Source organism: Bufo gargarizans, chromosome 1 (genome assembly GCF_014858855.1).
Source record: "Bufo gargarizans isolate SCDJY-AF-19 chromosome 1, ASM1485885v1, whole genome shotgun sequence".
NCBI lineage: Eukaryota > Metazoa > Chordata > Amphibia > Anura > Bufonidae > Bufo > Bufo gargarizans.
In genome coordinates this window covers 176,878,310-176,905,941 of record NC_058080.1, presented here as the reverse complement: position 1 = coordinate 176,905,941, position 27,632 = coordinate 176,878,310, and the positions used below count along the sequence as shown (strand labels likewise).

General features: G+C 42.7%; 1 protein-coding gene across 3 annotated transcripts in view; it reads left to right on the top strand.

The window, feature by feature from the left end:
• Positions 1-27,632, top strand: part of ARFIP1 (ADP ribosylation factor interacting protein 1) — a 183,831-nt gene that overhangs the window by 101,706 nt on the left and 54,493 nt on the right. For 2 of the 3 annotated variants that reach the window (XM_044300343.1, XM_044300342.1), the window contains exons 4-6: positions 8,063-8,158; positions 14,404-14,519; positions 17,212-17,433. In XM_044300343.1, the coding sequence (XP_044156278.1) occupies positions 8,063-8,158; positions 14,404-14,519; positions 17,212-17,433 (434 nt within the window). The remainder of the gene's footprint in view (positions 1-8,062; positions 8,159-14,403; positions 14,520-17,211; positions 17,434-27,632) is intronic. The other variant, XM_044300344.1, reaches the window with a different exon arrangement.

Here is a 27,632-nt window from a genome sequence, read left to right as displayed (position 1 = left end):
CGACGCAGGTGCTGGGCAGCTAGGTAAGTACACTCTGTGTGAGGGGCCCCGGGCATTTGGGGGTGCATTATAGGGGTTTGATAACCCCTTTAAAGGGAATCTGTCATCAGATTTATACCTATGAACCTGGCTGACCTGTTGTGTGTGCTTGGCAGCTGAAGGCATCTGTGTTGGTCCCATGTTTATACAGTCCTGATCAAAAGTTTAAGACCACTTGAAAAATGGCAAAAAATCATATTTTACATTGTTGGATCTTAACAAGGTTCCAAGTAGAGCTTCAGCATCCAACAAGAAGAAATGAGAGTGAGACAAAACATCATGTTTTTCATCTGATCAAAATTTTAGGACCACATGCCTTTAAAAGGGCAAATCTGTGCAAAGATGTGGATTCATTGTCATTTTCTGTCAGCTAGTCACACGTTGTGATGGCAAAGGCAAAAAAACTCTCCCTTTTTTTAACGTGGTCGGGTTGTTGAACTGCATAAGCAGGGTCTCTCACAGCTCGCCATCGCTGCTGAGGTGGGATGCAGTAAGACAGTCATTTGGAATTTCTTAAATGATCCTGAGGGTTATGGAACAAAACAGTCAAGTGGAAGACCCCAAAAAAATTCATCAGCACTGAGCCGGAGGATCCAATTGGCTGTCCGTCAAGACACTGGACGATCCTCGACCCAAATTAAGGCCCTTACTGGTGCTGTCTGCAGCCCCATGACCATCAGGCGGCATCAGAGACTGAAGGGCTTCAAAAACAAAAAAACGTTTTCAAAGACCTCGTCTCCTTGAACGCCACAGAACTGCTCGTTTGGACTTTGCAAGAGAGCACCAAACATGGGACATTCAAAGGTGGAAGAAAGTTTTATTCTCTAATTAGAAAAAATGTAACCTTGATGGTCCTGATGGTTTCCAACGTTAATGGCATGACAAGCAGATCCCACCTGAGATGTTTTCTACGTGCCACAGTGGAGGGGGTGCCATAATGGTTTGGGGTGCTTTTTCCTTCAGTGGAACAATGGAGCTTCAGGAAGTGCAGGGGCGTCAAACGGCCGCTGGCTATGTCCAGATGTTGCAGAGAGCATTCCTCATGACCCTCGTCTTTGTGGTAACGACTGGGTTTTTCAACAGGACAACGCTACAGTACACAATGCCCGCAGGACAAGGAACTTTTTCCAGGAGAATAACATCACTCTTTTGGCCCATCCTGCGTGTTCCCCATATCTAAATCCAATTGAGAACCTTTGGGGATGGATGGCAAGGGAAGTTTACAAAAATGGACAACAGTTCCAGACAGTAGATGGCCTTCGTGCGGCCGTCTTCACCACTTGGAGAAATGTTCCCACTCACCTCATGGAAACGCTTGCATCAAGCATGCTGAAACAAATTTTGGAAGTGATAAACAATAACTGCGGAGCTACTCATTACTGAGTTCATGTTTGGAAGTTGGATTTCAGTTTTTTTTTTTTGGGGGGGGGGGGGGGGGGGGGTTAGTTTTTTTGGAGGTGTGGCCCTAAACGTTTGATCAGCTGAAAAACAGCCTGTTTCAGTTTGTTCGTCGTTTTCATTAAATTGAATGCTCAAAAAATGTTTTGTCTCACTCCCATTTCTTCTTGTTGCATGTTGAAGCTCTACTTGAAACCTGGTTAAGATCCAGCCATGCTAAATATGATTTTTTGCAATTTTAAAAGTGGTCTTAAACTTTTGATCAGGACTGTATGTGCCCGCATTGCTGAGAAAAATAATGTTTTAGTATATTCAAATGAGTCTCTAGAAGCAGTGGGGGCGTTGCCCTTACACATAGAGGCTCGGCTTGCTCTGCAACTGCCGCCCTCTCTTCACTTTGATTGACAGAGCCAGGTAGTGAAAACTAGGGCTGCAGCGATTACTCGATTTAATCGACACAAAAAAATCCTAGATGCAGTTTTCCTGCATCGAGGATATGTTTTGATTATGTGACCACGAAGCATGAGTGAAGCGCTGCACTGTCCTGGGCCTGGTGTGCACACATAGTCAGCATGCGCTGCCTGACGCTGTGTAAATTAAGGTCCCAGTTAATTTTGGGAAGAAGACGCTGCGGGTCCTTCTCCTGTGGACTCCATATAGGCCAGGTGCACACCCTGCCAGGAAAGGTAAGTATTACAGTTGTCATTTATCAAGCAGCTGCCCAAATCTGCTGGGAGGGGAAGGGGCAGTGTGGGACATGGCATGAAGGGGCTCATGGGAGTGGGGGGGCTGATGGCACTGGGGGGACATGGCACGGAGGGGCTGATGGCACGGAGGGGCTGATGAGTTTTTATAAAGAAAGATGTTCTTTTAATTCGTTTTTTTCTTATTAGAGTATTCGATTAATCATTGGATTAATCGATAGAATACTTGATTACTAAAATAATCGATAGCTGCAGCCCTAGTGAAAACATCATCATGCCTGGCTCTGTCAAACAAAGTGCAGAGGGTGCAGCAGTTAAAAAAAAAAAGCAGAGCCTCTAGGAGTATTGGTAACGCCCCCGTTGCTCCTAGAGGCTCATTTTCATATATTCAAACATCATTTTTCTCAGTAATATGGGCACATATAAACACGGGGCCAATACAGATACCTTCAACTGCCAAGTGCACATGTAACAGGTCAGCCAGTTTCATAGCTACAAATCTGATGACAGATGTCCTTTAATCACAGGTTAGGCTACTTTCACACTAGCATTTGATCGGATCCGTTCTGAACGGATCCGATCATATTAATGCAGACGGATGCTCCGTTCAGTACGGATCCGTCTGCATTAATAACTTAGAAAAAAATCTAAGTGTGAAAGCAGCCTGAGCGGATCCGTTCAGACTTTCAATGTAAAGTCAATGGGGGACGGATCCACTTGAAGATTTAGCCATATGGTGACATCTTCAAGCGGATCCGTTCCCATTGACTTACATTGTAAGTCTGAACGGATCCGCTCGCCTCCGCAAGCAGCGTTCAGCTGTCCGCCTGTCCGTGCGGAAGCGAGCGGAGCGGAGGCTGAACGCCGCCAGACTGATGCAGTCTGAGCGGATCCGCTCCATTCAGACTGCATCAGGGCTGGACGGAGGCTTTCGGGTCCGCTCGTGAGCTCCTTCAAACGGAGCTCACGAGCGGACCGAAGAGCGCAAGTGTGAAAGGAGCCTTAACCTGATTTTGTCCAGTGTTTCACACTGAGCATATGGTGCCATTAATAGTTCCCAGGCGCTGTTTTCAGTTTTCTGTGCTTTTTTTCCTGCCAAGTCTGTCTGTTTTTGTTTTGGTAGCTTATCTGTATCAAGCATATAAGTTTTGATATATACACTGAACAAAAATATAAACGCAACGCTTTCGGTTTTGCTCCCATTTTGCATGAGCTGAACTCAAAGATCGGAAACATTTTGTACATACACAAAAGACCCATTACTCTCAAATATTGTTCACAAATCTGTCTAAATCTGTGTTAGTGAGCACATCTCCTTTGCCGAGATAATACATCCCACCTCACAGGTGGCATATCAAGGTGCTGATTAGACAGCATGAATATTGCACATGTGTGCCTTAGACTGCCCACAATTAAAGGACACTCTGAAATGTGCAGTTTGATCATACAGCACAATGCCACAGATGTTGCAACATTTGAGGGAGCGTGCAATTGGCATGCTGACTGCAGGAATGTCTACCAGAGCTGTTGCCCATGCAATGAATGTTAATTTCTCTACTATAAGCAGTCTCCAAAGGGGTTTCTGAGAATTTGGCAGTACATCTAACCTGGCTCACAACCGCAGACCACGTGTAACCACACCAGCCCAGGACCTTCACATCCAGCATTTTCACCTCCATGATCGTCTGAGACAAGCAACCTGGACAGCTGCAGCAATAATCGGTTTGCATAACCAAAGAATTTCTGCACAAACTGTCAGAAACCATCTCAGGGAAGCTCATCTGCATGCTCGTCGTCCTCATCGGGGTCTGGACCTGACTGCAGTTCGTCGTCGTAACCGACTTGAGTGGGCAAATGCTCACATTCAATGGTGTATGGCACGTTGGAGAGGCGTTCTGTTCACGGATGAGTTTTCACTGTTCAGGGCAGATAGCAGACGACGTGTGGATGAGCAGTTTGCTGACGTCAACGTTGTGGATCGAGTGACCCATGGTGGCTGTGGGGTTATGGTATGGGCAGGCGTATGTTATGGACAACGAACACAGGTAATTTTATTGATGGCATTTTGAATGCACAGAGATACCGTGACGAGATTCTGAGGCCCATTGTTGTGCCATTCATCCTTGACCATCACCTCATGTTGCAGCATGATAATGCACGGCCCCATATTGCAAGGATCTGTACACAATTCCTAGAAGCTGAAAACATCCCAGTTCTTGCATGGCCAGCATACTCACCGGACATGTCACCCATTGAGCATGTTTGGGATGCTCTGGATCGGCTTATACGACAGCCTGTTCCAGTTTCTGCCAATATTCTGCAACTTCACACAGCTATGAAGAGGAGTGGGACCAACATTCCACAATCAACAACCTGATAAACTCTATGCAACGGAGATGTGTTCCACTGCGTGAGGCAAGTGGTGGCCACACCAGATACTGACTGGTTTTCTGACCTCTCTTTCCCCCCCCCCCCCCCCCCCGGCATTTAATGTGGGCAGTCTAAGGCACACCTGTGCAATATTCATGCTGTCTAATCAGCACCTTCATATGCCACACCTGTGAGGTGGGATGGATTATCTCGGTAAAGGAGAAGTGCTCAATAACACAGATTTAGACAGATTTGTGAACAATATTTGAGAGTAATGGGTCTTTTGTGTATGTAGAAAATGTTTCAGATCTTTGAGTTCAGCTCATGCAAAATGGGAGCAAAACCGAAAGTGTTGCATTTATATTTTTGTTTAGTGTGTGTATGTGTATATATATATATATATATATATATATATATATATATATATATATATATCTATCCAAACTGTTTCACTAAACAGTATTTTAGGAGATATTTTTTTACATGGTATACTTCATCTTCAGGGGTGCCAATAATGTTTACCAAAATTGTTCAGACACCTTAATATTGCTTCCTTCGCTGGATTCATTTTTCCATTACATTATACAGTGCTCGTTTCCATGGTTACAACCACCCTGCAATCCAGTATCTGTGGTCGTGCTTGCACACTATAGTTAAAAGCAGTAGCCTATGTGAGCTCCCATGGTCCCAGCCACCAGAGAGGCCGGCACTCTTTCCTATAGTGTGCATGCACGGCCACCTCTGATGAATTGCAGGGTAGTCATAACCATGGAAACTAGCAGTTTATAATGTGATGGATAAATGTATGCAGCCAGCAAAGAAGGCAATATGGACAATCACAATACATTAGTAAGTGCCTTGTATTAACTTTCGCTACATAATAAATGCTATTCCCTAAAGTGACACAACCCCTTTAACACCAGAATCTATTGTCTATGGCCTGTGTACTATCTGTTATTAGTGTCATACAGAATACTGATCTGCTAGTGGAGGATCCAAATATATTTCATATGGAAAGATGTAATGTAGTTTGAAGGATTTATCTTTAGGTGACTTTCCAAGCCTTTTTCCACTTTTCATTGTAGTGAAGTTTATACGACTATAATAAACTGAGAAGTCTGAACCAAGTCACCCATAATACACTGTACGTCTTGGTCTAGTTGAAAGGCTGGTTACAGCCCAGGTCATTAAGCAATGTGTAGCAGTAAGAAAATAATCCTTTTCCCTGTTGGGAGTGTGGATGATTCACATTGATCAGGCCGGATTAGTAAGCAGTGGAAAGGCAGAATGAAATCACTAACTTTTAACTGGCTTTGTACATAGCACCCAGGGTTTTATTCTACAGCTTTCTAGGCGTATGCCTACTTAATGTGGTTGGGTCTTTAACTTGGAAACTGTAGGGAGATTGATAAAATAATAATAAAAAAAACCCTTTACTTTTCTTCCCAACTGCCTCTGCTTTTGCCGTATACCGCTGAGGCCAGTGATTGACATCCCTGCAGGTGCCCATTAACAATCTAACTTGGAAAACCCCTTTAAAGGGGTTCTCTGGGCTTTTAATATTGATGACCTATCCTCAGGATAGCACCAAACGAAGTAGACGGCAGCATGTCGTCCAAGAATTCTTTATTCAGAATGGGTCCGTACAAAAAGTATCAAAAATAGTGCAATGTCTTTCTTTCTCAAGCATAGTCGAAATGTTGCACTATTTTTGGCACTTTTTGTACTTTTTTACGGACCCATTCTGAATAAAGAATCCTTGGACGACATGCTGCCGTGTACTTCGTTTGGTGCTGTTTAAATGGAGCAACTGCTCGGGATCTATGGTTGCTGACAGGCTGAGGCATTCGAGGAAGCCTGAAAGGGACATTGGTGCTGCTTTCACATTCATCATGTCTATCCTCACGATAGGTCATCAATATCAGATCGGCGGGGGTCCAACACCCCCACGATCCGCTGTATGATGGGAAGGCGCACATTGTGCACATGCCTTCTCCTTCTGTCTTCCTGCTCGCTGCTGTTATGTCTATAGCAGGGATGCTAAACCTGCGGCCCTCCAGCTGTTGCAAAACTACAACAATGCGCTAATAGCTGTAAACTGTGCAGGCATGCTGGGAATTGTAGTTTTGCAACAGCTGGAGGGCCGCAGGTTGGGCATCTCTGGTCTATTGCAAAGCAGCAGCGAGCTTCCCTTCATACAGCTGATCGACTGGGGTGCACGGTATTGGACCCCTGCTGATCAGATATTGATCACCTATCCTGAGGATAGGTCATTAACCCCTTATTGACCACCAATACACCTTTTTACTGACGTAAACAAAGGGGGTTTAACCTTATGAGGGCTTAATTTCTGTGGGACAAGTTGTACTTTCTAATGGCGCTATTTTACGGTTGAATACCATGTAGTGGGAAGTGGAAAAAAATCCAAATGGGGTATAATTGGGGAAAAAATGCACTTCTGATAAAGATTTTCATTTATTTTTTATTACACTGTACAATAAGCGTTAAAATTGACCTGTTAAATTCATTCTCCAGGTCAGTTCGGTTCCAACGATACCACACTTGTATAATTTTTCTTTCATTTTGATACTGATTTATTTTTTTTATTTTTATTTTTATTTTTTTAAACTTTGAGGGGAAAAAAAAATTATAACCATATTCTGACCCCTATAACTTTTTTGTAGTTATGGGCTGTGTGAGGGCTCATTTTTTGTGGGATGATCTGCTTTTTTCAGTGATACCGATTTGAAGTGTGTGCAACTTTTTGATCACTTTTTATTAAAAAAAATATTAGGTAGTTGAAGTGACAAGAAAAAGGCAAATATTATTTTTTTTTTCCCGTTACCCCATTTGCCGTATGCCATTGTTATATTTTAATAGTATGGGCATTTTCGCATGCAGCGATGCCCATGATTTAAACATTTTTTTCTTGGTTAAGTATTTTTATTTTAAGGAAAGGGGGGTGATTTGAACTTTTAGGTATATATATTGGTTTTTTGCAATCCATGGATATCTCTCAAATTATAAAATATGTCCTTTTCTTGCCTACATCGGGGACAAGAGCAGAATATACACATGGAAGGTATCCATTCTTTGCAGATCCGTTGTTTGCTGACTGAAACTGCTGTGTGCATGAAGCCCAACAGTGTAACTGGTCAAGGTCCATTTGCTTGAGAAAATCTTCTGATAGACGAGCACTGATCGACGATATAGCGTGTCAGTGACATTTTAATGTACTGGTCTTCGTATTGTATGGGATGAATGATCGTAAGGTTGTTTGGCCCCATCTAGTTTGCACGTCTCCTGTTTCCACAGGGAGATGTGCTACTAACAATCAAGTCAACTGATTGCCCGACTTGTACTGATTGGGAATGTATGTTCATATGAACATCAGCCCGTGTTAAAGGGCCTTCAGGGTCCGTCTGCAACTTCTATTTTTATACGACTTGCAGTTATTTAGTAACATTTCACATCCCGGTTTAATGCTTTTCTTTCATATTTTACAAATGTATGTATTAACATATGTTAATTTCCATGCGATTTGTCTCCAGGATCCTTCTCCAGTCCCAGGTCTCCAGTCATTTCTCCCAGCAGCACTGCAGCTAGCAGACTGGCTGGACAAGGAGATGATTTCATTGTTCCGTCAGGTACTGCAAACAGCTGGATAGCCCCCCAGAGCTGCTGCACTAACCCCCTTTACTTCCCTGATAACATCCTGATTATTCTTGTCGTATTTGTGTGCTTTAATGTCATGCGAATAATCTAAAATATTAATCTTTGATCTCTGTATGTCTAAAGGCAACATCACTTTCTGCAATACATACTGCACTGTGATATGTGGATAACATCATTAGGGGTGAAGAACTCCCTAGATTCTATCCACCAGGAGAGAGGAATCACCATGCACAAGCTACTTGTCATTTTTAACAATAGAATATAACGCGTTAACTCTGCGTCGTAGGTCCGTCAAGAAACTGGTCCATGGATGGTGCTTTTGTGGAGGCCATAAGTGGTAGATACACCTTGTAATGAGAGGTATATGCATTGAGCAAGGTGATGTTGCTTTACAAAACGCTTCTGGAAAATAAATCATGATGGTACAATTACAGCTTATTTACCCGTGTTTGCTGGCGGTTACAATGATGACTGTTTCCTGGTAATTTGCACTAATGAAATAACACGATAAAATAACCTTATTGTTTGGGTTGGGTGATTAAATGTATGCCTTTTGATCAAAGATGAATGCATGTTTGATTTTTCATATTTAAAGTATCTTGTACCATTTAGAAGCCACTGGAATATATTTGTAGAGAATCAGTGGTGAGTACTACTATGAGTAGTGGTCTGTGAGCTGGATCAGCACCAGTTCCCAGAACAAATGGGGTGCGCATTTTTGTAAACCTGCTGGACCCCCTCCATTGCTGACTAAATTATTTCCCTGTGTCAGAGATCTTAGGAATTGGTAGTCATTTCCTGACAATTTTTTATTTTTTTTTATAAACCCCTTAATCCTCCATGTGTTTTGAACCTAAGGCTACTTTCACATCTGCATTTTGTAATATGGCAGGCTGTACTAGCAGAGAAACAAATTGCTGGCGTTCACCGTATGTGGCATAGGTGGACTGACTATAATGGGATCCAGCTGCTTTCTGCATAAATGCCAGCTTTCTACCGGACGAAAAGTCTTCCGTGTGGCATTATCCGGCTGTGCCGGATACGGTGAACACAGCAGGCTGTTCTTCTGCCAGAACAGCCTGCCGGATTTCAACAGTAGCCTTAAACACCAAGCAATTGTTTTGTGTTTTGTCTCTTTTTTCCGTTGATATAGCTATATAGATAGGGTTTTTGTGTCGGGTGGGTTTAAGTTTCTTTTGCATGTACATATAATTAGCTTATATTTTTTTTATGGTGAATGAATGAAGAAAAAAATATAAAAATAATAATGAGATATATATATATATATATATATATATATATATATATATATATATATATATATATATATATATACACAGTACAGACCAAAAGTTTGGACACACCTTCTCATTCATAGAGTTTTCTTTATTTTCATGACTATGAAAATTATAGATTCACACTGAAGGCATCAAAACTATGAATTAACACATGTGGAATTATATACATAACAAAAAAGTGTAAAACAGAAAATGTCATATTCTAGGTTCTTCAAAGTAGCCACCTTTTCCTTTGATTACTGCTTTGCACACTCTTGGCATTCTCTTGATGAGCTTCAAGAGGTAGTCACCTGAAATGGTCTTCCAACAGTCTTGAAGGAGTTCCCAGAGATCCTTAGCACTTGTTGGCCCTTTTGCCTTCACTCTGCGGTCCAGCTCACCCCAAACCATCTCGATTGGGTTCAGGTCCGGTGACTGTGGAAGCCAGGTCATCTGGCGCAGCACCCCATAACTCTCCTTCATGGTCAAATAGCCCTTACACAGCCTGGAGGTGTGTTTGGGGTCATTGTCCTGTTGAAAAATAAATGATGGTCCAACTAAACGCAAACCGGATGGAATAGCATGCCGCTGCAAGATGCTGTGGTAGCCATGCTGGTTCAGTATGCCTTCAATTTTGAATAAATCCCCAACAGTGTCACCAGCAAAGCACCCCCACTCCATCACACCTCCTCCTCCATGCTTCACGGTGGGAACCAGGCATGTAGAGTCCATCCGTTCACCTTTTCTGCGTCGCACAAAGACACGGTGGTTGGAACCAAAGATCTCAAATTTGCACTCATCAGACCAAAGCACAGATTTCCACTGGTCTAATGTCCATTCCTTGTGTTCTTTAGCCCAAACAAGTCTCTTCTGCTTGTTGCCTGTCCTTAGCAGTGGTTTCCTAGCAGATATTCTACCATGAAGGCCTAATTCACACAGTCTCCTCTTAACAGTTGTTCTAGAGATGTCTGCTGCTAGAACTCTGTGTGGCATTGACCTGGTCTCTAATCTGAGCTGCTGTTTACCTGCGATTTCTGAGGCTGGTGCCTCGGATGAACTTATCCTCCGCAGCTAGGGTGGCCACTGGCTTCACCCTAGAAAGCCGGAACGGCCCAAACCACTCCCACAATGACCCAACCACGCCTCCAGACCACATAAAGCCACGCCCCCATGCCAGTGAAGCCACGCCCCCACCATCAGCTGGAAAAAACACGGGGGAGGAGAGGGAAGAATTTTGTGAATGGAAGGTAAACAGGGGCAGCTGGGGCGCTTCTCTTCCCCTCAGTCATCCACAGGGAGCCATATCTGCGGCTCTAGTGACTGACTGGGGGTGAGAGAAGCCTCGGTCAGTTGCTGCAGCTCACGCTCAGACAGCACAATGCTGCTGTCTGAGACGTGAGCTACTGAAAAGGAGGACATCCCTGTGTCCGTCCAGGCACTGCGCCGGACGGAGGACAGGGAGCCTGAAAACCGGACTGTCCGGCCTAAAACCGGACGTCTGGCCACTCTATCCGCAGCAGAGGTGACTCTTGGTCTTCCTTTCCTGGGGCGGTCCGCATGTGAGCCAGTTTCTTTGAAGCACTTGATGGTTTTTGTGACTGCACTTGGGGACACTTTCAAAGTTTTCCCAATTTTTCGGACTGACTGACTTCATTTCTTAAAGTAATGATGGCCACTAGATTTTCTTTACTTGGCTGCTTTTTTCTTGCCATAATACAAATTCTAACAGTCTATTCAGTAGGACTATCAGCTGTGTATCCACCTGACTTCTCCACAACGCAACTGATGGTCCCAACCCCATTTATAAGGCAAGAAATCCCACTTATTAAACCTGACAGGGCACACCTGTGAAGTGAAAACCATTTCAGGTGACTACCTCTTGAAGCTCATCAAGAGAATGCCAAGAGTGTGCAAAGCAGTAATCAAAACAAAAGGTGGCTACTTTGAAGAACCTAGAATATGACATATTTTCAGTTGTTTCACACGTTTTTATGTATATAATTCCACATGTGTTAATTCATAGTTTTGATGCCTTCAGTGTGAATCTACAATTTTCATAGTCATGAAAATAAAGAAAACTCTTTGAATGAGAAGGTGTGTCCAAACTTTTGGTCTGTACTGTATATAGATATAGAAAATGGGGCATCACTCCTATGTTGTGGCGGGTGCCTGTGTTAAACCCTTGATCACGGGTGTAGATATACCGTATTTTTCTTTTTATAAGATGCACCTGATAAGATGCACCCCAGATTTTAGAGTAGGAAAATAAGAAATAAATATTTTTCATCAGACCTCATATCAGCCCACTCAGACCTCCATCAGACCTCAGAATAGCCCATCAGTACCCCCATCAAACTAAAATAAAAAAAATATCTTACGTGTCCTGCGCCGTGGCTCCTCTTCAGCTCCCGCGCTCCCATATTCCCTTCCTTACGTTCAGCGTCAGGTCATAGTGCGCACACTACGTCCTGACGCTGTATGGGTTCAGGGCAGTGCAGCACAGGCAGGGAAGATGGGAACACGACAGCTGAAGAGGAGTCACGGCGCTGATCATGGAGGGTAGGTATTACCTGTGTCCTTGCGGCGCTTCGCTCCCCGCTCCTAATACATACCATTTAGTTTTATAAGATTTTCCCTCCACTTTTGGGTGAAAAAAAAGTGCATCTTATAAAGCGAAAAATACAGTAAGTAGAAGGAATCCAAGGCACCCCTCTGTAAAACGTGAAAAAAAAATTGTCTTTTATTCACACATCACACAGCAACGTTTCGGTTCTCACAGAACCTTTGTCAAGCTAAGTGAATTACAAAGTCCAAAAGAGCAAAAATGTATACATCACATAATCACCAATTAATGCAAACTGGAAGATGCAGAAGCAAGGCAAACTTGGCCACAACATATATAAAGACTCACAAGGGCATATTGCAGGCTGAACACTCCACCAAGGGCTGTAGAACGGGCACATACGTGGTGCACACCAGCCAAACTGATGGGAAAATGAACAAGAATGCATAATTAAAGGAGAACATCAGACTCCACTTCCACAAATGGATTCTTGTTCATTTGCCCATCAGTTTGCCCTTATTTAAGATGGCGCTGGCTGTGAGCGGACATATGGGACGGCGGCGTATGCGCATTGAGAGTAGGAAGACGCATAGGTTTTGGCGCGTATGACTGACTGGTGTGCGCCACATATGTCCCCGTTCTACAGCCCTTGGTGGAGTGTTCAGCCTGTGATATGCCCTTGTGAGTCTTTATATATGTTGTGGCCAAGTGTTTTTAATATGAATAGCACTTAGCACATGAAATAATGTACTCCTGTAATGATGCAGAAGTATGTAACTATTATATGCAATCATGGACACTGATATACCACTGGATTTAATCAAGTTGTAATGGAGATCTGGCTGACATGGACTTAGCATCTAGTCTGAACAGGCTGCAAGACGACACTGATTGGAAACGACAGAGGGGCATGTACTTTTAAACATGCATCAATTTGTGATTAATTATGTGATGTATACATTTTTGCACTTTGGAATTCACTTGGCTTGAGAAAGGTTCTGTGAGAGAATATATAATATAGTGTTAGATCTGTGGGAGTCCTACCTCTGGGACCCCCACCGATCATGAGATAGGGACGCAGCAGCCGGTCTAGCATGCTTGCGGCTGCTCCATTCAGCTCTATGGGGTTTCCGGAGATAGACGAACCATGTACTCTGCTATCTCCGAATGGAGTGGCCAAGCGCATGTGAGACCTGGCACTCGAGATCAGTAGAGGTCCCAGCGTTAGGACCCGTATGGATCTAATAGTTATTCCCTATCCTGTGAATGGTGGATAACGTCTAGCAACCAGAATACCCCTTTCACCCCTTCCTGACCACTCACCATAAATATGCAGCAGAAGTCAGGTCTTTAAGTATGGCACCCACCTCCGAGCGCAGCAAGTGCCATAGCCACCGGGTTTCATATGTTTTAAACCGCAGACATCAGCTTTCCTCAGGAGCCCAGCGCTCCCAAGGCCTGAAAAGCTTTTTTGCTTGGAGATCGGAGGAGCCGTTCGTTCTTTGCAATAGTCTGATTATCTCTGGAGAAACAAATCCCTATACAAATGTGGTATCGCTGTAATCGTACTAAACTGGAGAATGAAGAGAACAGGTTACCTTTACCACATGGTCAAAGCCATAAAAATGAGACCCATAAAACTAGTGTGGAGTTATGTTTTTTTTCCCAATTCCACTCCATTTGGATTTTTTTCCCACTAGATTGTATGCAATATTAAACGGTGCCATTAGAAAGTACAACACAAAAACAAGCTCTCATATGGCTATTTGAACGGAAAAATAAAAAAAAGTTATGGTTCTGGGAAGGCAAGGAGTTAAAAAATGTAAATACAAAAATGGAAAATACCCTGGTCCTGAAAGGGTTAATTTTTATTAAAAAAGTGTGTCCACCTTGAGCACTTCTGTAATGCTTTTAGCGCATTGCTTTGTAAAGCATTATTGCCTACCAGTGCTTTTAGGTCAGGTCATGGCAGGTGCTCATTGCAGACCAAGGGACCTTGTTAGGCCCCAGCTACCCTAACAAAGCACCTTTCTCTCTCTCTCCCTGTTTGCATTGTGGTTAACAGGGGGCTCTGTACCTCCCCACCCCATCACACACCTTAGATGCTGTGTTCAGTATTAACTGTGGCATCAAAGAGGCTAAATACCATGCACAAACTTTATTGGTCTCCGATTAGTGCGATGCGACAGAAATGAGTCGAACGACCACTGTAAAAAGACTATACAGCAGTCGATAAGGGGCTGGTGTAAGTACAAAGACGGTTATAAGTGTATAACTGATTCTTCGCACAAAGTGCCTAACCTGTGCAGTTCCATGACAGAGTAGTAATGAGCGCTGAGACGCTTATTTATTGTCCTTGTGTCTTTTGTTTCCACAGCTGAAGGGCAGATAATACAGCAGAGAAGTGGCCCAGTTGTCCTCGCTGAAGAACCAAGAAGTACCGCTATTGAAAAATTAGAACTAGTGAGAAGGTGGAGTTTAAATACATACAAGGTGTGTATAGTATTGCGATCGGCTCCCTTTATTTGTGGATCTGTCTCTTTATTGGTTTTATGTTTGTAATAAAAGCTTTATATTCAGATGCACCTGGAACTGTACAAAGCCATCATTCAAGACTTTGCCAGAGCTGACAATACAGAGAATTAGCCTTTTTTTTATTTATTTTTTATACACGTTGAGAATCCCTAAATTTGCTTTGGACAGTACTATATACGTAAATTTTATTCATTCTTATATTATGGTATTCCATGATCACTCATTTAGGCCTCATGCACACGGTTTTTTTTGTTTTTTGTTTTTTTTTTGTTTTTTACGTTTACGTTCCGTTTTTTGCGCTCTGTATACAGAACCATTAAATTGAATGGGTCCGCCCAAAAAAAAAAATTTTTTTGCTGATCAGATTTTTGCGGACCGCAAAATACTGAAAAAGCCATATGATCGTGTGCATTAGGCCTTACTGATATAACCTCTACAGATCTGGAATCCAGTATCATGACCTTTTTTGACATTTCATGTCCTGTCCATTGCCTTGCTTCTGCATCTTCCGGTTTGCTCCTGGTTCTGGTTGCCTCTCCGCCCATATAAGTTATATGAGCAGGAAGTAGGCGACATCATCATCTCCGGCTTTCTCCATTTGCACGGAGCGGCAGTCCGGGGGCACACAGTCACCGCCAGGTGAACAGCCTGCCTGATCCGTCCTGCCGCTAGTGACTGTGTGCCCCCGGACTGCCGCTCCGTCCCCATTGACTATAATGGGGGCGGGGTTCCGGTGTAGACATGGCAGCACACGGCGAGAGGCTGCCGGAACAAATGTCAGACATGTCGTCATTTTATTCAAAAGAAAACCTACACGGCAAAAACTTGGAACAGGGTTTGCGTTGCAAGTGCAGCATAAGTGAAATAAGAGCAAACCTCAGTAGTAACTAGGTATAAGTCACTACTGAGGTTTGCTCTTATTTCACTTATGCTGCACTTGCAACGCAAACCCTGTTCCAGTTTTTGCCGTCTAGGTTTTCTTTTGATTGCTGACTCAACTGTTATTTATTCTGCATTTTTTTTGGTCATTGGCTGGTCATTGTACTGTATATAATCTATTCCATTGATCATTATTTTTTACATTTGACATGTGTGCTATCCCATGATGGTGTTCTTTTTCTGCTTCCATTCACTTTTTAACGGCATATCACTTATTGCTTTATACTTTTTAATCATGTTACAATAAAATAATATTTTTACTTTTGGTACTATGAGCTCTGTTTTCTTGTTTTTTCACTTATTTACATCACTAGCCTGAAGACCCCATACTATTCACCTTGCCTGCAGTATATTTTTGGCATATGCGTTACGAAAGCTCCTGGCTCAGACATTTAATGGACCTATTGGCCCCATTATACTGACAGATGCCAAAAGAGCGTTTTTGCTTCCTCCATCAGGCTGGTATCTGTGTTGTTTTTTTTATTTTTTTTATTTACCTTCTGGAATAGTGCAGTACATTGAGTTATTTCATACAGAGCTGATAGATATATAGATATTTTGGCTGCTTATTTGGACAAGTGCCATTTTTTTGGCATCTGTTAGTGCATGTGCCCATGGTTTCCATTGGTTAAGCGCCAAACCAGGAACTTTGGGTGGATCTGCAATGTGAAAGAACCTGTCACCATAAAATGCAGTCTTATCTGCAGGCACCATGTTATAAAGGAGGAGCGGAGCTTTGTAGGAGATGATTCTGCACATGTTTAGGGGGACATTTATCAAATGTGTGATGCCAGTTTTTTGGCATTAAAATGTCACAAGTACTGGTGCACGAATGCTGCTGAGCTAAATTTTGCTACATTTGCATTTCCATACTGCACCACCTTGGGTGTGTGTTCCTTGTAGATCACTTTTTCATCTCAATTATCATTTGCGACTTTTAAAAAAAGACACAACTCCACGCCAATTATTCTCAGGTGCACTTTCACTGAAATGGGGGAAGTCACATTGCACTTGTGCTAAAGGGTGGTCCATTTGGGTATTTACTCATCATACATTTCTGGTAAGAATAGCAGAGTAATGGTGCAATGCAGAGTTCTGAAAAAGTATTGTTCTGTTATGGGGAACATATTTATTACAAGAGATTTGTCAGGAGAGATGACAGGTCCTCTTTAAATCTACTACTATTACGGTAAATACTACAATAAGTACATGTTGTAGCTAAAGTACATATTAAACGGGCAGATTTTCTGCCTGACAATTGCTAACGAGCGTTCGTAGTTCATTAGCGATTATCTGGCAGTCTATACTAGTCGTGACGTCAGTGGGCCAGCCGTAAACAGTGAGAAGGCCGCGGCGCTACTGGATCATCAGTTAAAACAAAGTGCAGAACCCCTTTCAAAGATCTGGATTTGCCAGCGGCATTTCGTGCTTTGTGATCGCGATCTACAGCTGGAACACCTACGTCCTGCATGGGGACGAGCAATGGCATAGCGACCACTCCTCACCATGTTGTGGAGAATATTTCTGCATGTAATAGCCATAGCTAGCTATATGGCGACTGCCGGGAGGGAACACTTCCTTTCTGACAATCGCTTGCAACGTCAGGGTGTCTAATACACCCTTAAATGTAGTTTACTATGTAAATGGTGTAAAACTGATTGAACGCTATTTTGTTGGATTCTCTGAATTGTAAATATCTGTACCCCTGCAGTGCACCAGGCAGATCCTCTCAGAGAAGCTAGGACGGGGCTCAAGAACAGTTGACCTGGAATTAGAAGCACAGATAGAAATTCTGAGAGACAACAAGAAGAAGTATGAGTATATATTAAAGCTGGCGCAGACGCTCTCCTCACAGCTTTATCAGATGGTGCAGACCCAGAGGCAATTGGGAGATGCATTTGCAGACCTCAGCTTAAAATCTTTAGAGTTACATGTGAGTATTAGAAATTTGGGCTTCTTGTTTTCACTGTGATTTGCCTTAAATTTGTTGCTATTATTTTCATTATGTAATATCACATGGAAAGAAAATTTAAAATGTAAGCGGAAAGGGTATTCTGGTTAGAATAAGTTATGGATGGCGGATAACTGTTCTAGATCACAAGAATGAAGCCTTGTCAGTCTGTTTAGCCACTTCTCGACTGCCCATAGACTATAAAAGTCCTAGGGGTCAGGATTTATAGTGCAGTTGCTGTGCTGGGACCTGCTGTCAGTGATAGCAGGGCACCCCATAGAGTAGGCAGGGATTGTTCCCCCATGCTTCCTGTTCCGTCCCGGCGGTCATGTGAGCGTGCAGGAGCTTTCGGGTCTTCCTAAAACAGCAATCAGCCCTGCAGTGATGATGTACAGCGCTGTATAATGCTGTACAGCCTCTCAGGAGGTTGTATTCCCCCTGTGTAACTGGGGCAACTATATCAGCCCCAGTTACAGGAGAAATCAATAGTTAAAAAAGAAAAAAAATGTTAAATGTCACCCGGAGTTCTTGTATGACCTTATGGGGTGTTGTCACCTTGCTTTTCAAAAAACACCATATCAAGAGATCAAAAAGTTGTCTGTCAATAAAAATGTCACCTCACCCTGCAAAAAACAAGCCCTAACACAAGACTGTAGCTAGAAAAATGTAAAAAATAAAATATATGGCTCTAAGAAAATGGCAATACAAAAACATGATTTATTTATTTTTGGGAATTGCCACGTCTGTAACGAACTGGCTCTATAAAAATATCATATCATATACCCCCCAAAACAGCTATTTTTGTCACCTCGCCTCGCAAAAAACATATCAAGTCATCAAAAAGTTTTATGTGCCCAAAAATGGTACCGATAAAAAGTACAGTCTGTCTGCAAAAATCAAGCCCTCAGACATCTGTTGGCAGAAAAATAAAAATGTTATGGATGTTAGTATATAGTGATGCAAAATATAAAGATTTTTTATAAAAAGGATTTTATTATGCAAAAAGTAGTAAAACATGAAAAAATCTAAATTCGGTATCGTCATAATCATATCAACCTGCAGAATAAACTTGTATCATACCACATGGTGAGCCAGTCATAAAAAAAAAAAAAAAAACAGACAGAATTTCAATTTTTGCCTACCTCACCGTCCAAAAAAATGAGATAAAAAGCGATCAAAGCAAAATGTATCCTAAAATGGGTGCCAATAAAAACTACAGATTGTCCCACTAAAAATAAGCCTTTACACAGCTAAGTCAAAAAAATAAAAACCATTCTGGAAATTCCTTGATGGAAAATCCTGATGCCACTTCTTCCCCCTGGCGTATTCCCAAACATCAGTTTATAACCACAAATGGGGTGTTACTGTTTTTGGAAGAAAAGGGGTAGCAATTTGTGGGGTGATATTCTTCTTTTATCACTTGTGAAAATAGAAACTTTGGGCCTTTTCACAGCCAAATGTTATAAATTCTATAAAAAGCCTGCATAAAGTGCTCACTACACCCCTACAAATTCCTTGGGTGGTGCAGTTTCCAAAATGTGGTCACTTTTTGGGAGTTTCCACTGTAGGGGTGCCTCTGGGTCTCTTCAAATGCAAACATGGCTCCCAAAAGACCATTCTAACTAAATCTGCCTTCCTTGCCTTCTGAGCCCTGCTGTGTGCCCATACTACACTTTACGACCACATATGTGGTGGTTCTGTAAACTGCGGAATCGGGGTAATAAATATTATGTTGTTTGTGTTGTTAACCCTTGATGTGTTGCAGAAAAAAAATTTGATTAAAATGCAAAATCTGCTAAAAAAGTGAAATTTTCAAATATCGCCTTCATTTTGCTTTAATTCCTGTGGAGTATTTAAAGGGTTAACATTTCTAAAATCTATTTTTAATAATTTAAGGAGTGTAGTTTCTAAAATGGGGTAATTTATGGGTAATTTATTTTTATGCAAGCTCCTCAAAGTGACTTCAGAATTAAATTGGCCCTTTAAAGTTGATTTTGGAAATTTTATATAAAAATTGCTTCAAAAATTCTAAACCTTCTAACGGCCTAACAAAATAAAATGACGTTACCAAAATGATGCCAACATAAAGTAGACATATGGTGAATGTTACTTTAAGTATTTTATGTGGTATCACAATCTGTCTTAAAAGCAGAGAGATTCAAATTTAGAAAACAGTGAATTTTTCCACATTTTCAGTAAATTTGGTATTTTTAGGTAAAACATATTGACTCAGATTTACCATTAACATGATGTACAATGTGTCACGAAAAAACACTCCAAAGTTATTACCACATAAAGTGACCCATGTCAGATTGGCAAAATTAGGTGATGGTCGAGCATGTGCACCACCAATTCAAAGTCAGTCAGACTTCTGGAGATACCCAAGCAACTGTAGTCATCTATTAACAGTACACATATGGAGATGAATGGAGTGCAATAATCCTGCTTGACCTGCCGCTCCATTTGGAGGCATGGGACCCCCTGTTCTTGTCATCAGTGGGTGTCCTACGGTCAAACCCCTGCTTGTTAATAACTTGCTCTTATCAGAATACACATCTAAGAACATTTGCTCAGTGCTATGAAATATACTTAAATGCCAAGTACATACCGTGTGTGTGAATTGACTTATCAAAAGTTACAGGTCTTTTTAACATGGAAAACCAAAAAGTACACCAGGTATGCTTCCTGTGACTGAAGGTGTGTGTGTGTGTGTGTGTGGGGGGGTTGTTTCCTGTTAAGATGGAACTGATTATGGCTCCTACCAGTGGCGTAACTAGAGTGTTATGGGCCCCATTTTTTACAGAGGCGGTAGATTTTCTTTACACTAAGGGCTCTTTCACACAAGCGGATGCCGTGCGGGTAATCCGCTGTGTGAAAGAGAGCCAAGCCCCGTTCCGGACAGCAGAGACACGGAGCATTAACATGATTGATAATGTTCTGTGCCTCTTTGTGATCTTTTTACTACAAAATCACAGTGAGATAAAGTTGTCACAGAGAGGCACGAAGCATTATCAATGTTAATGCTCCATGTCTCTGCTGTCCGCAACGGGGCTTGGCTCGCTTTCACGCAGCGGATTACCCACACAGGATCTGCTCGTGTTAAAGAGCCCTAAGCCCAATTCATGGATACTCACCCAGTCCTAATAAAATCTAGTCCTACCTCATCCAGGGTGTCGCTGGCGTCGGCGTGTTGTCCGATGGATCCAGAACAAGGTCCCTGTGGTGATGGAGAACAAAAGAATAATCGCATAAGGAAGGGATGGTGACTGCCCCTGTCAAATCACCAGCAGCGGGGCTTTGCTGGCCAGGAAGACTGAGCCATGCCAATGTATAGCAGGGTAATCTAGGACATTTCCTCTAGTGCTACTACACAGTACTAATGCCCACATTGTGACCCATCACAGTACTAATGACACAACACATACTTATCCTCTTCCTTGATGACACTCTCGCTCCCACACTCACATCGCGGTGCTGGGGGCAAATTCCCAGGCCTTCAGCGCTCCTCCCACAGCCAGCAGCGCGGTGTACGGCCAGCAGGGGGAGCGCCTGAGCTCTGAATAAGAACAGCCTGGCAGTGACAAGAACTGCCTGGCCAGGTGAGTGCGCCCTCCTTGCCTCTGCGCCCCCTCATGTTTAACCGCCTAACGCAGATGTGCGGTCCGGAGGCGGCAGCTCTGCGCAGAGTGACATACGCGTCATCTCGCGAGAGCCGAGACTTCCTGTGAACACGCGCACACTGGCGCGTGCGTTCACAGGACCTGAAGGTAAGCGAGTGGATCTCCAGCCTGCCAGCAGCGATCGCTCGCTGGCAGGCTGGCAGATGTAATTTTTTTTTTAACCCCTAACAGGTATATTAGACGCTGTCTAATATACCTGCTACCTGGTCCTCTGGTGGTCCCTTTTGTTTGGATCGACCACCAGAGGACACAGGTAGCTGTGTAAAGTACCACAAAACACTACACTACACCCCCCCACCCCCCCCCCCCCCGTCACTTATTAACCCCTTATGAACCCATGATCACCCCATATAGACTCCCTGATCACCCCCCCTGTCAGGCTCCGTTCAGACGTCCGTATGATTTTTACGGATCCACGGATACATGGATCGGATCCGCAAAACACATACGGACGTCTAAATGGAGCCTTACAGGGGGGTGATCAATGACAGGTGGGTGATCACCCATATAGATTCCCTGATCACCCCCCTGTAAGGCTCCATTCAGATGTCCGTATGATTTTTACGGATACACGGATCGGATCCGCAAAACACATACGGACGTCTGAATGGAGCCTTACAGGGGGGTGATCAATGACAGGGGGGTGATCACCTCATATACACTCCCTGATCACCCCCTGCCATTGATCACCCCCCTGTAAGGCTCCATTCAGACGTCTGTATGCGTTTTGCGGATCCGATCCATGTATTCATGGATCCGTAAAAATCATACAGACGTCTGAATGGAGCCTTACAGGGGGGTGATCAATGACAGGGGGGGGGATCACCCCATATAGACTCCCTGATCACCCCCCTGTCATTGATCACCCCCCTGTAAGGCTCCATTCAGACATTTTTTTGGCCCAAGTTAGTCTCATATTCCACTAACTTGTGTCAAAAAATAAAATCTCACATGAACTCACCATACCCCTCACGGAATCCAAATGCGTAAAAATTTTTAGACATTTATATTCCAGATTTCTTCTCACGCTTTAGGGCCCCTAAAATGCCAGGGCAGTATAAATACCCCACATGTGACCCCATTTCGGAAAGAAGACACCCCAAGGTATTCCGTGAGGGGCATATTGAGTCCATGAAAGATTGAAATTTTTGTCCCAAGTTAGCGGAAAGGGAGACTTTGTGATAAAATACAAAAAAAAAAAAATTTCCGCTAACTTGTGCCAAAAAAAAAAATTCTATGAACTCACCATGCCCCTCATTGAATACCTTGGGGTGTCTTCTTTCCAAAATGGGGTCACATGTGGGGTATTTATACTGCCCTGGCTTTTTAGGGGCCCGAAAGCGTGAGAAGAAGTCTGGGATCCAAATGTCTAAAAATGCCCTCCTAAAAGGAATTTGGGCCACTTTGTGCATCTAGGCTGCAAAAAAGTGTCACGCATCTGATATCGCCGTACTCAGGAGAAGTTGGGCAATGTGTTTTGGGGTGTCATTTTACATATACCCATGCTGGGTGAGATAATATCTTGGTCAAATGCCAACTTTGTATAAAAAAATGGGAAAAGTTGTCTTTTGCCAAGATATTTCTCTCACCCAGCATGGGTATATGTAAAATGACACCCCAAAACACATTCCCCAACTTCTCCTGAGTACGGCGATACCAGATGTGTGACACTTTTTTGCCACCTAGGTGGGCAAAGGGGCACACATTCCAAAGAGCACCTTTAGGATTTCACAGGTCATTTTTTACACATTTTGATTTCAAACTACTTACCACACATTAGGGCCCCTAAAATGCCAGGGCAGTATAACTACGCCACAAGTGACCCCATTTTGGAAAGAAGACACCCCAAGGTATTTTGTGATGGGCATAGTGAGTTCATGGAAGTTTTTATTTTTTGTCACAAGTTAGTGGAATATGAGACTTTATAAGAAAAAAAAATCATCATTTTCCGCTAACTTGTGACAAAAAATAAAAAGTTCTTTGAACTCACTATGCCCATCAGCGAATACATTAGGGTGTCTACTTTCCGAAATGGGGTCATTTGTGGGTTTTTTCTACTGTCTGGGCATTGTAGAACCTCAGGAAACATGACAGGTGCTCAGAAAGTCAGAGCTGCTTCATAAAGCGGAAATTCACATTTTTGTACCATAGTTTGTAAACGCTATAACTTTTGCCCAAACATTTTTTTTTTTTTTATCAAAGACATGTAGAACAATAAATTTAGTGAAAAATTTATATATGGATGTCGTTTTTTTTTTTGCAAAATTTTACAGCTGAAAGTGAAAAATGTCATTTTTTTTCAAAAAAATCATTAAATTTTGATTAATAACAAAAAAAGTAAAAATGTCAGCAGCAATGAAATACCACCAAATGAAAGCTCTATTAGTGAGAAGAAAAGGAGGTAAAATTCATTTGGGTGGTAAGTTGCATGACCGAGCAATAAACGGTGAAAGTAGTGTAGTGCAGAAGTGTAAAAAGTGGCCTGGTCATTAAGGGGGTTTCAGCTAGCGGGGTTGAAGTGGTTAAAGAGTGCTCTGACGGGGCCCAGCATTCTCACTGTACTTCATGCTTGGCCCCGTCAGAGCATTCCCATTACGTGAGTACAGCGGGCTCCTACTCTGAGCCAATGATAGTAAAACATTGTAGAGTTATGCAGACAATTCCAGCACACAACACAGGAAGGAGGACAAAAAAACATTTTTAAGTGTAGATAGAGTGAATATAATGTTCTAATCGTTTATTGCATGTAGTTAAGAATTACTAAATTACTAATTACAGTACTACCTTCTGGTCGTACGTTCAGCTGTCTGCAATGCACATTAAATGGTCTTCTAATACTACAATGAAGTAAAAGTATACAGTATTCCCACTTAGACATTTTTTATTGCTTCCCCTATTAGCTATAAAATCTGCAATTTTACTTGATCAGCTGCTGTACCCATCAGATACTTAGTAGCAAGTCAATTATGCAATTGTTACTCAAGCAATTGCTTTACGTGTATCACTTTAATGAATGGGACACTAGAATGATGTTGCTGCACTTGCCATCCATTTCACATGAGTATTGTTAGTGCACTAAGGCTACGTTCACATATGCGTTTTAGGCTACTTTTACACTGGCGTTTTGGTTTCCGTTTGTGAGATCCGTTCAGGGTTCTCACAAGCGGTCCAAAACGGATCAGTTTTGCCCTAATGCATTCTGAATGGAAAAGGATCCGCTCAGAATGCATCAGTTTGCCTCCCTTCCGTCTCCATTCCGCTTTGGAGGCGGACACCAAAACGCTACTTGCAGCGTTTTGGTGTCCGTCTGATGAAACTGAGCCAAACAGATCCGTCCTGACACACAATGTAGGTCAATGGGGACGGATCCGTCCTCCTTTGACTTTTAATGGTGTTCAAGATGGATCCGTTTCGTCTAGGTTACAGATAATACAAACGGCTCCGTTCTGAACGGATGCAGACCGCTGTGTTATCTGAACGGATCCGTCTGTGCAGATCCATGACGGATCCGCACCAAACGCGAGTGTGAAAGTAGCCTTCATTTCAGGTTTTGAGATCTGGCAGAAGATCTTAAAACCTGACCAAAATCGTTCAGTTTTGTTTGCGCATCAGGATGCATCTGTTCCGTTAGGGTGCGGTTGGTTGTGTGAAATAAAAATGGAACAAACCAGATCCGTCACTACAAAAAAAGGAAAGTCAATGGGTGGGTGATCAATTTTTTTTTTAGGATCCTAAAAAAAGATCCATCACCATTGACTTAAATAGTTTTTAGTGACGGATCCGGTTTGTTCTGTTTCGATGACTGGACACAACTTCAGCTTACAGCCGTTTTGTTTCCGGTCACAAACTGAATGCTGGCAGAAGACATCCTGGTGCATCCTGAATGGATCTTTCCATTCAGAATGCATAGGGACAAAACAGAACCGTTTTGGTCCGGTTTTGAGATCCTCTGTCGGATCTCAAAACTGGAATGCCAAAACGCATATGAGAAAGTACTATACCAAAATCACCTTAGATAACAACAGTAAAAAAGCTGAATAAAAAATAGAAAACAATGGTACAACAGTACTATTTTCATATCTTGTTGGTTACCATAAGAAAACCTTCTATCTGTCCTCAATGAAGCAACCAAGTATATCACCATTGGAAATCCAAAAGATGAAAATTTGTCTCAAAAAAAGAAAACCTTCTTCATTAGGCATTTGCATCAGAGTGGGCTGCTGAAGCCTGATCTCATAAGTTATAGCCTATGCCGTCTACTACCTTCAGCCGAGACATCTTCTTAATCGGGTTCCTTTGTGTGGCTGTGGCAGTGAAGTCTCTCTGGTTGGAGTGAGAACATGTCCCGGCTGAAGTTAGTATCCAGGTGAATATCACAATATCAGCACTGCAGCAGGCCCTTCTGATGCTGTCCACTATGACTGGTCTGTGTCAAAGCGGTTAAGAAACCTCCCCTTGCAGCTCAGTGAAGTGGTTGCCACCTCTGTGGCTTACCACTTCAGATTTACATATCGTAAGTTTGGGGCGACATTTCTCTATTGTGCGGAAAACTGGATATATTTGCCAGAACATGGCCAGATCTCTGCCAGTCCCCATTATAGTTGATGGGGCCGGACGGAGAAGCTTCCAGCAACACTGGAATGCAGAGCGATCTGGCAGGCGGATCCTTGCCAGATCACTAGCGCTAGTGTGAAACTAGCCATACTCCTTCCGCTAAATCTAGTTATTGTCCTAGCCTATAAAGTAGAGGCTCCTTTTTTCCCCCTTAGAGAACATAAAAATAATTTGGAATGCGCTTGCTAAATTAGCAGCGATGTATCTCTAGTAATTAATTCCCTCCAGCAGAGTCTAGGTGTAGCTCTAGCCCAAAGTGGTTATCGGATCAAAAAGAACAAAAACTCTCTCCATATATCATAAATACATCTACACACCCTGTACCCGTACTCCATCGATGACATTTGTGGGTTCTTTCAGCATGTTTTCTTATATAACATTGTTGCGTAACTTTCCAGTACAGTTTGTTTCCAGTCTTGCGGTTCTGTTTGTACTGTACTTTACGGCGCACGTTTCCAATCCTTTTATAAAATGTGGCAGAGGCGAACAAGACACTCTTCTCATCTTGTCTTTCTTGATTCTAGTCACTTTCCTTGAAAGCAATTAAATGGGATGAATTTATTTCCTTGTTGAACCAGTTTACAAGCTTTACAGTTTTCTGGATTTTGTTTTAACTTGTTACAAAGATATGTTAATATTCTACATGCAGCAAAAGACCTCTGCCTAGGTGCAGGAGGCTCTGATTTTAGGGACCTTTTTAGCCAACCTAACCTTGCTAAAGTGTGTGTGTGTATAGATAGAGAGATAGAGAGAGAGAGAGCAACGTAAAAAGCAAATGGTGTTTATTTCAGCTCCTACAAAGAGCCTTTCTCAAGCAATGAACACAAGTGCATCATGGGGTATATATAGTCCAACCCCTATTACATCACAATAAATATCAATCAACATTATACAGAAATAAAGTGCATGGAAAATTCATAAATACATACAAAATGTGTACAGCTCATATGCGGACAACCCGCATAAACATAAAGTTAAGTGTATGACAATAGGCCTACATAATACACGATAAAGTGCAAGTGTCAATCATCAAATACATGTGTACATCATTATCTATGTGGGAGGAGAGATGTAATGATGAAATAAAAGGATAGAGTGATGACATACCCCACACGATCACCTGAGTTGCACACGCCAGCAGCTGCCGAATCCGGCGTTCGGATATTGACACTGCGCAGGCGCCAAGTTGCGTCAAAGGCCCACGGCATGATGTCACCACGTGCCGTTGCGGGAGCATGCGCACCAATGCTAGGCCATACTAGCGGACTATTTATTTATTTATTTATATATATATATACATACACACTACAGACCAAGTTTGGACACACCTTCGCATTCAAAGAGTTTTCTTTAGTTTCATGATTATGAAGGCATCAAAACTATGAATTAACACATGTGGAATTACAGGGAGTGCAGAATTATTAGGCAAGTTGTATTTTTGAGGATTAATTTTATTATTGAACAACAACCATGTTCTCAATGAACCCAAAAAACTCATTAACCACCTCCCGACCGCTGTACGCGTATATGCGTCCGGGAGGTGGTTGCTTTATTCCTCCTGGACGCATATACGCGTCTTCTCGCGAGACGCGAGATTTCCTGTGAACGCGCACAGGCGCGCGCGCTCACAGGAACAGAAGGTAAGCGAGTGGATCTCCAGCCTGCCAGCGGCGATCGCTCGCTGGCAGGCTGGAGATCCGAATTTTTTAACCCCTAACAGGTATATTAGACGCTGTTTTCATAACAGCGTCTAATATACCTCCTACCTGGTCCTCTGGTGGTCCCTTTTGTTAGGATCGACCACCAGAGGACTCAGGTAGGTCAGTACAGTCCCACCAAACGCCACACTACACTACACTACACCCCCCCCCCCCCCCCCGTCACTTA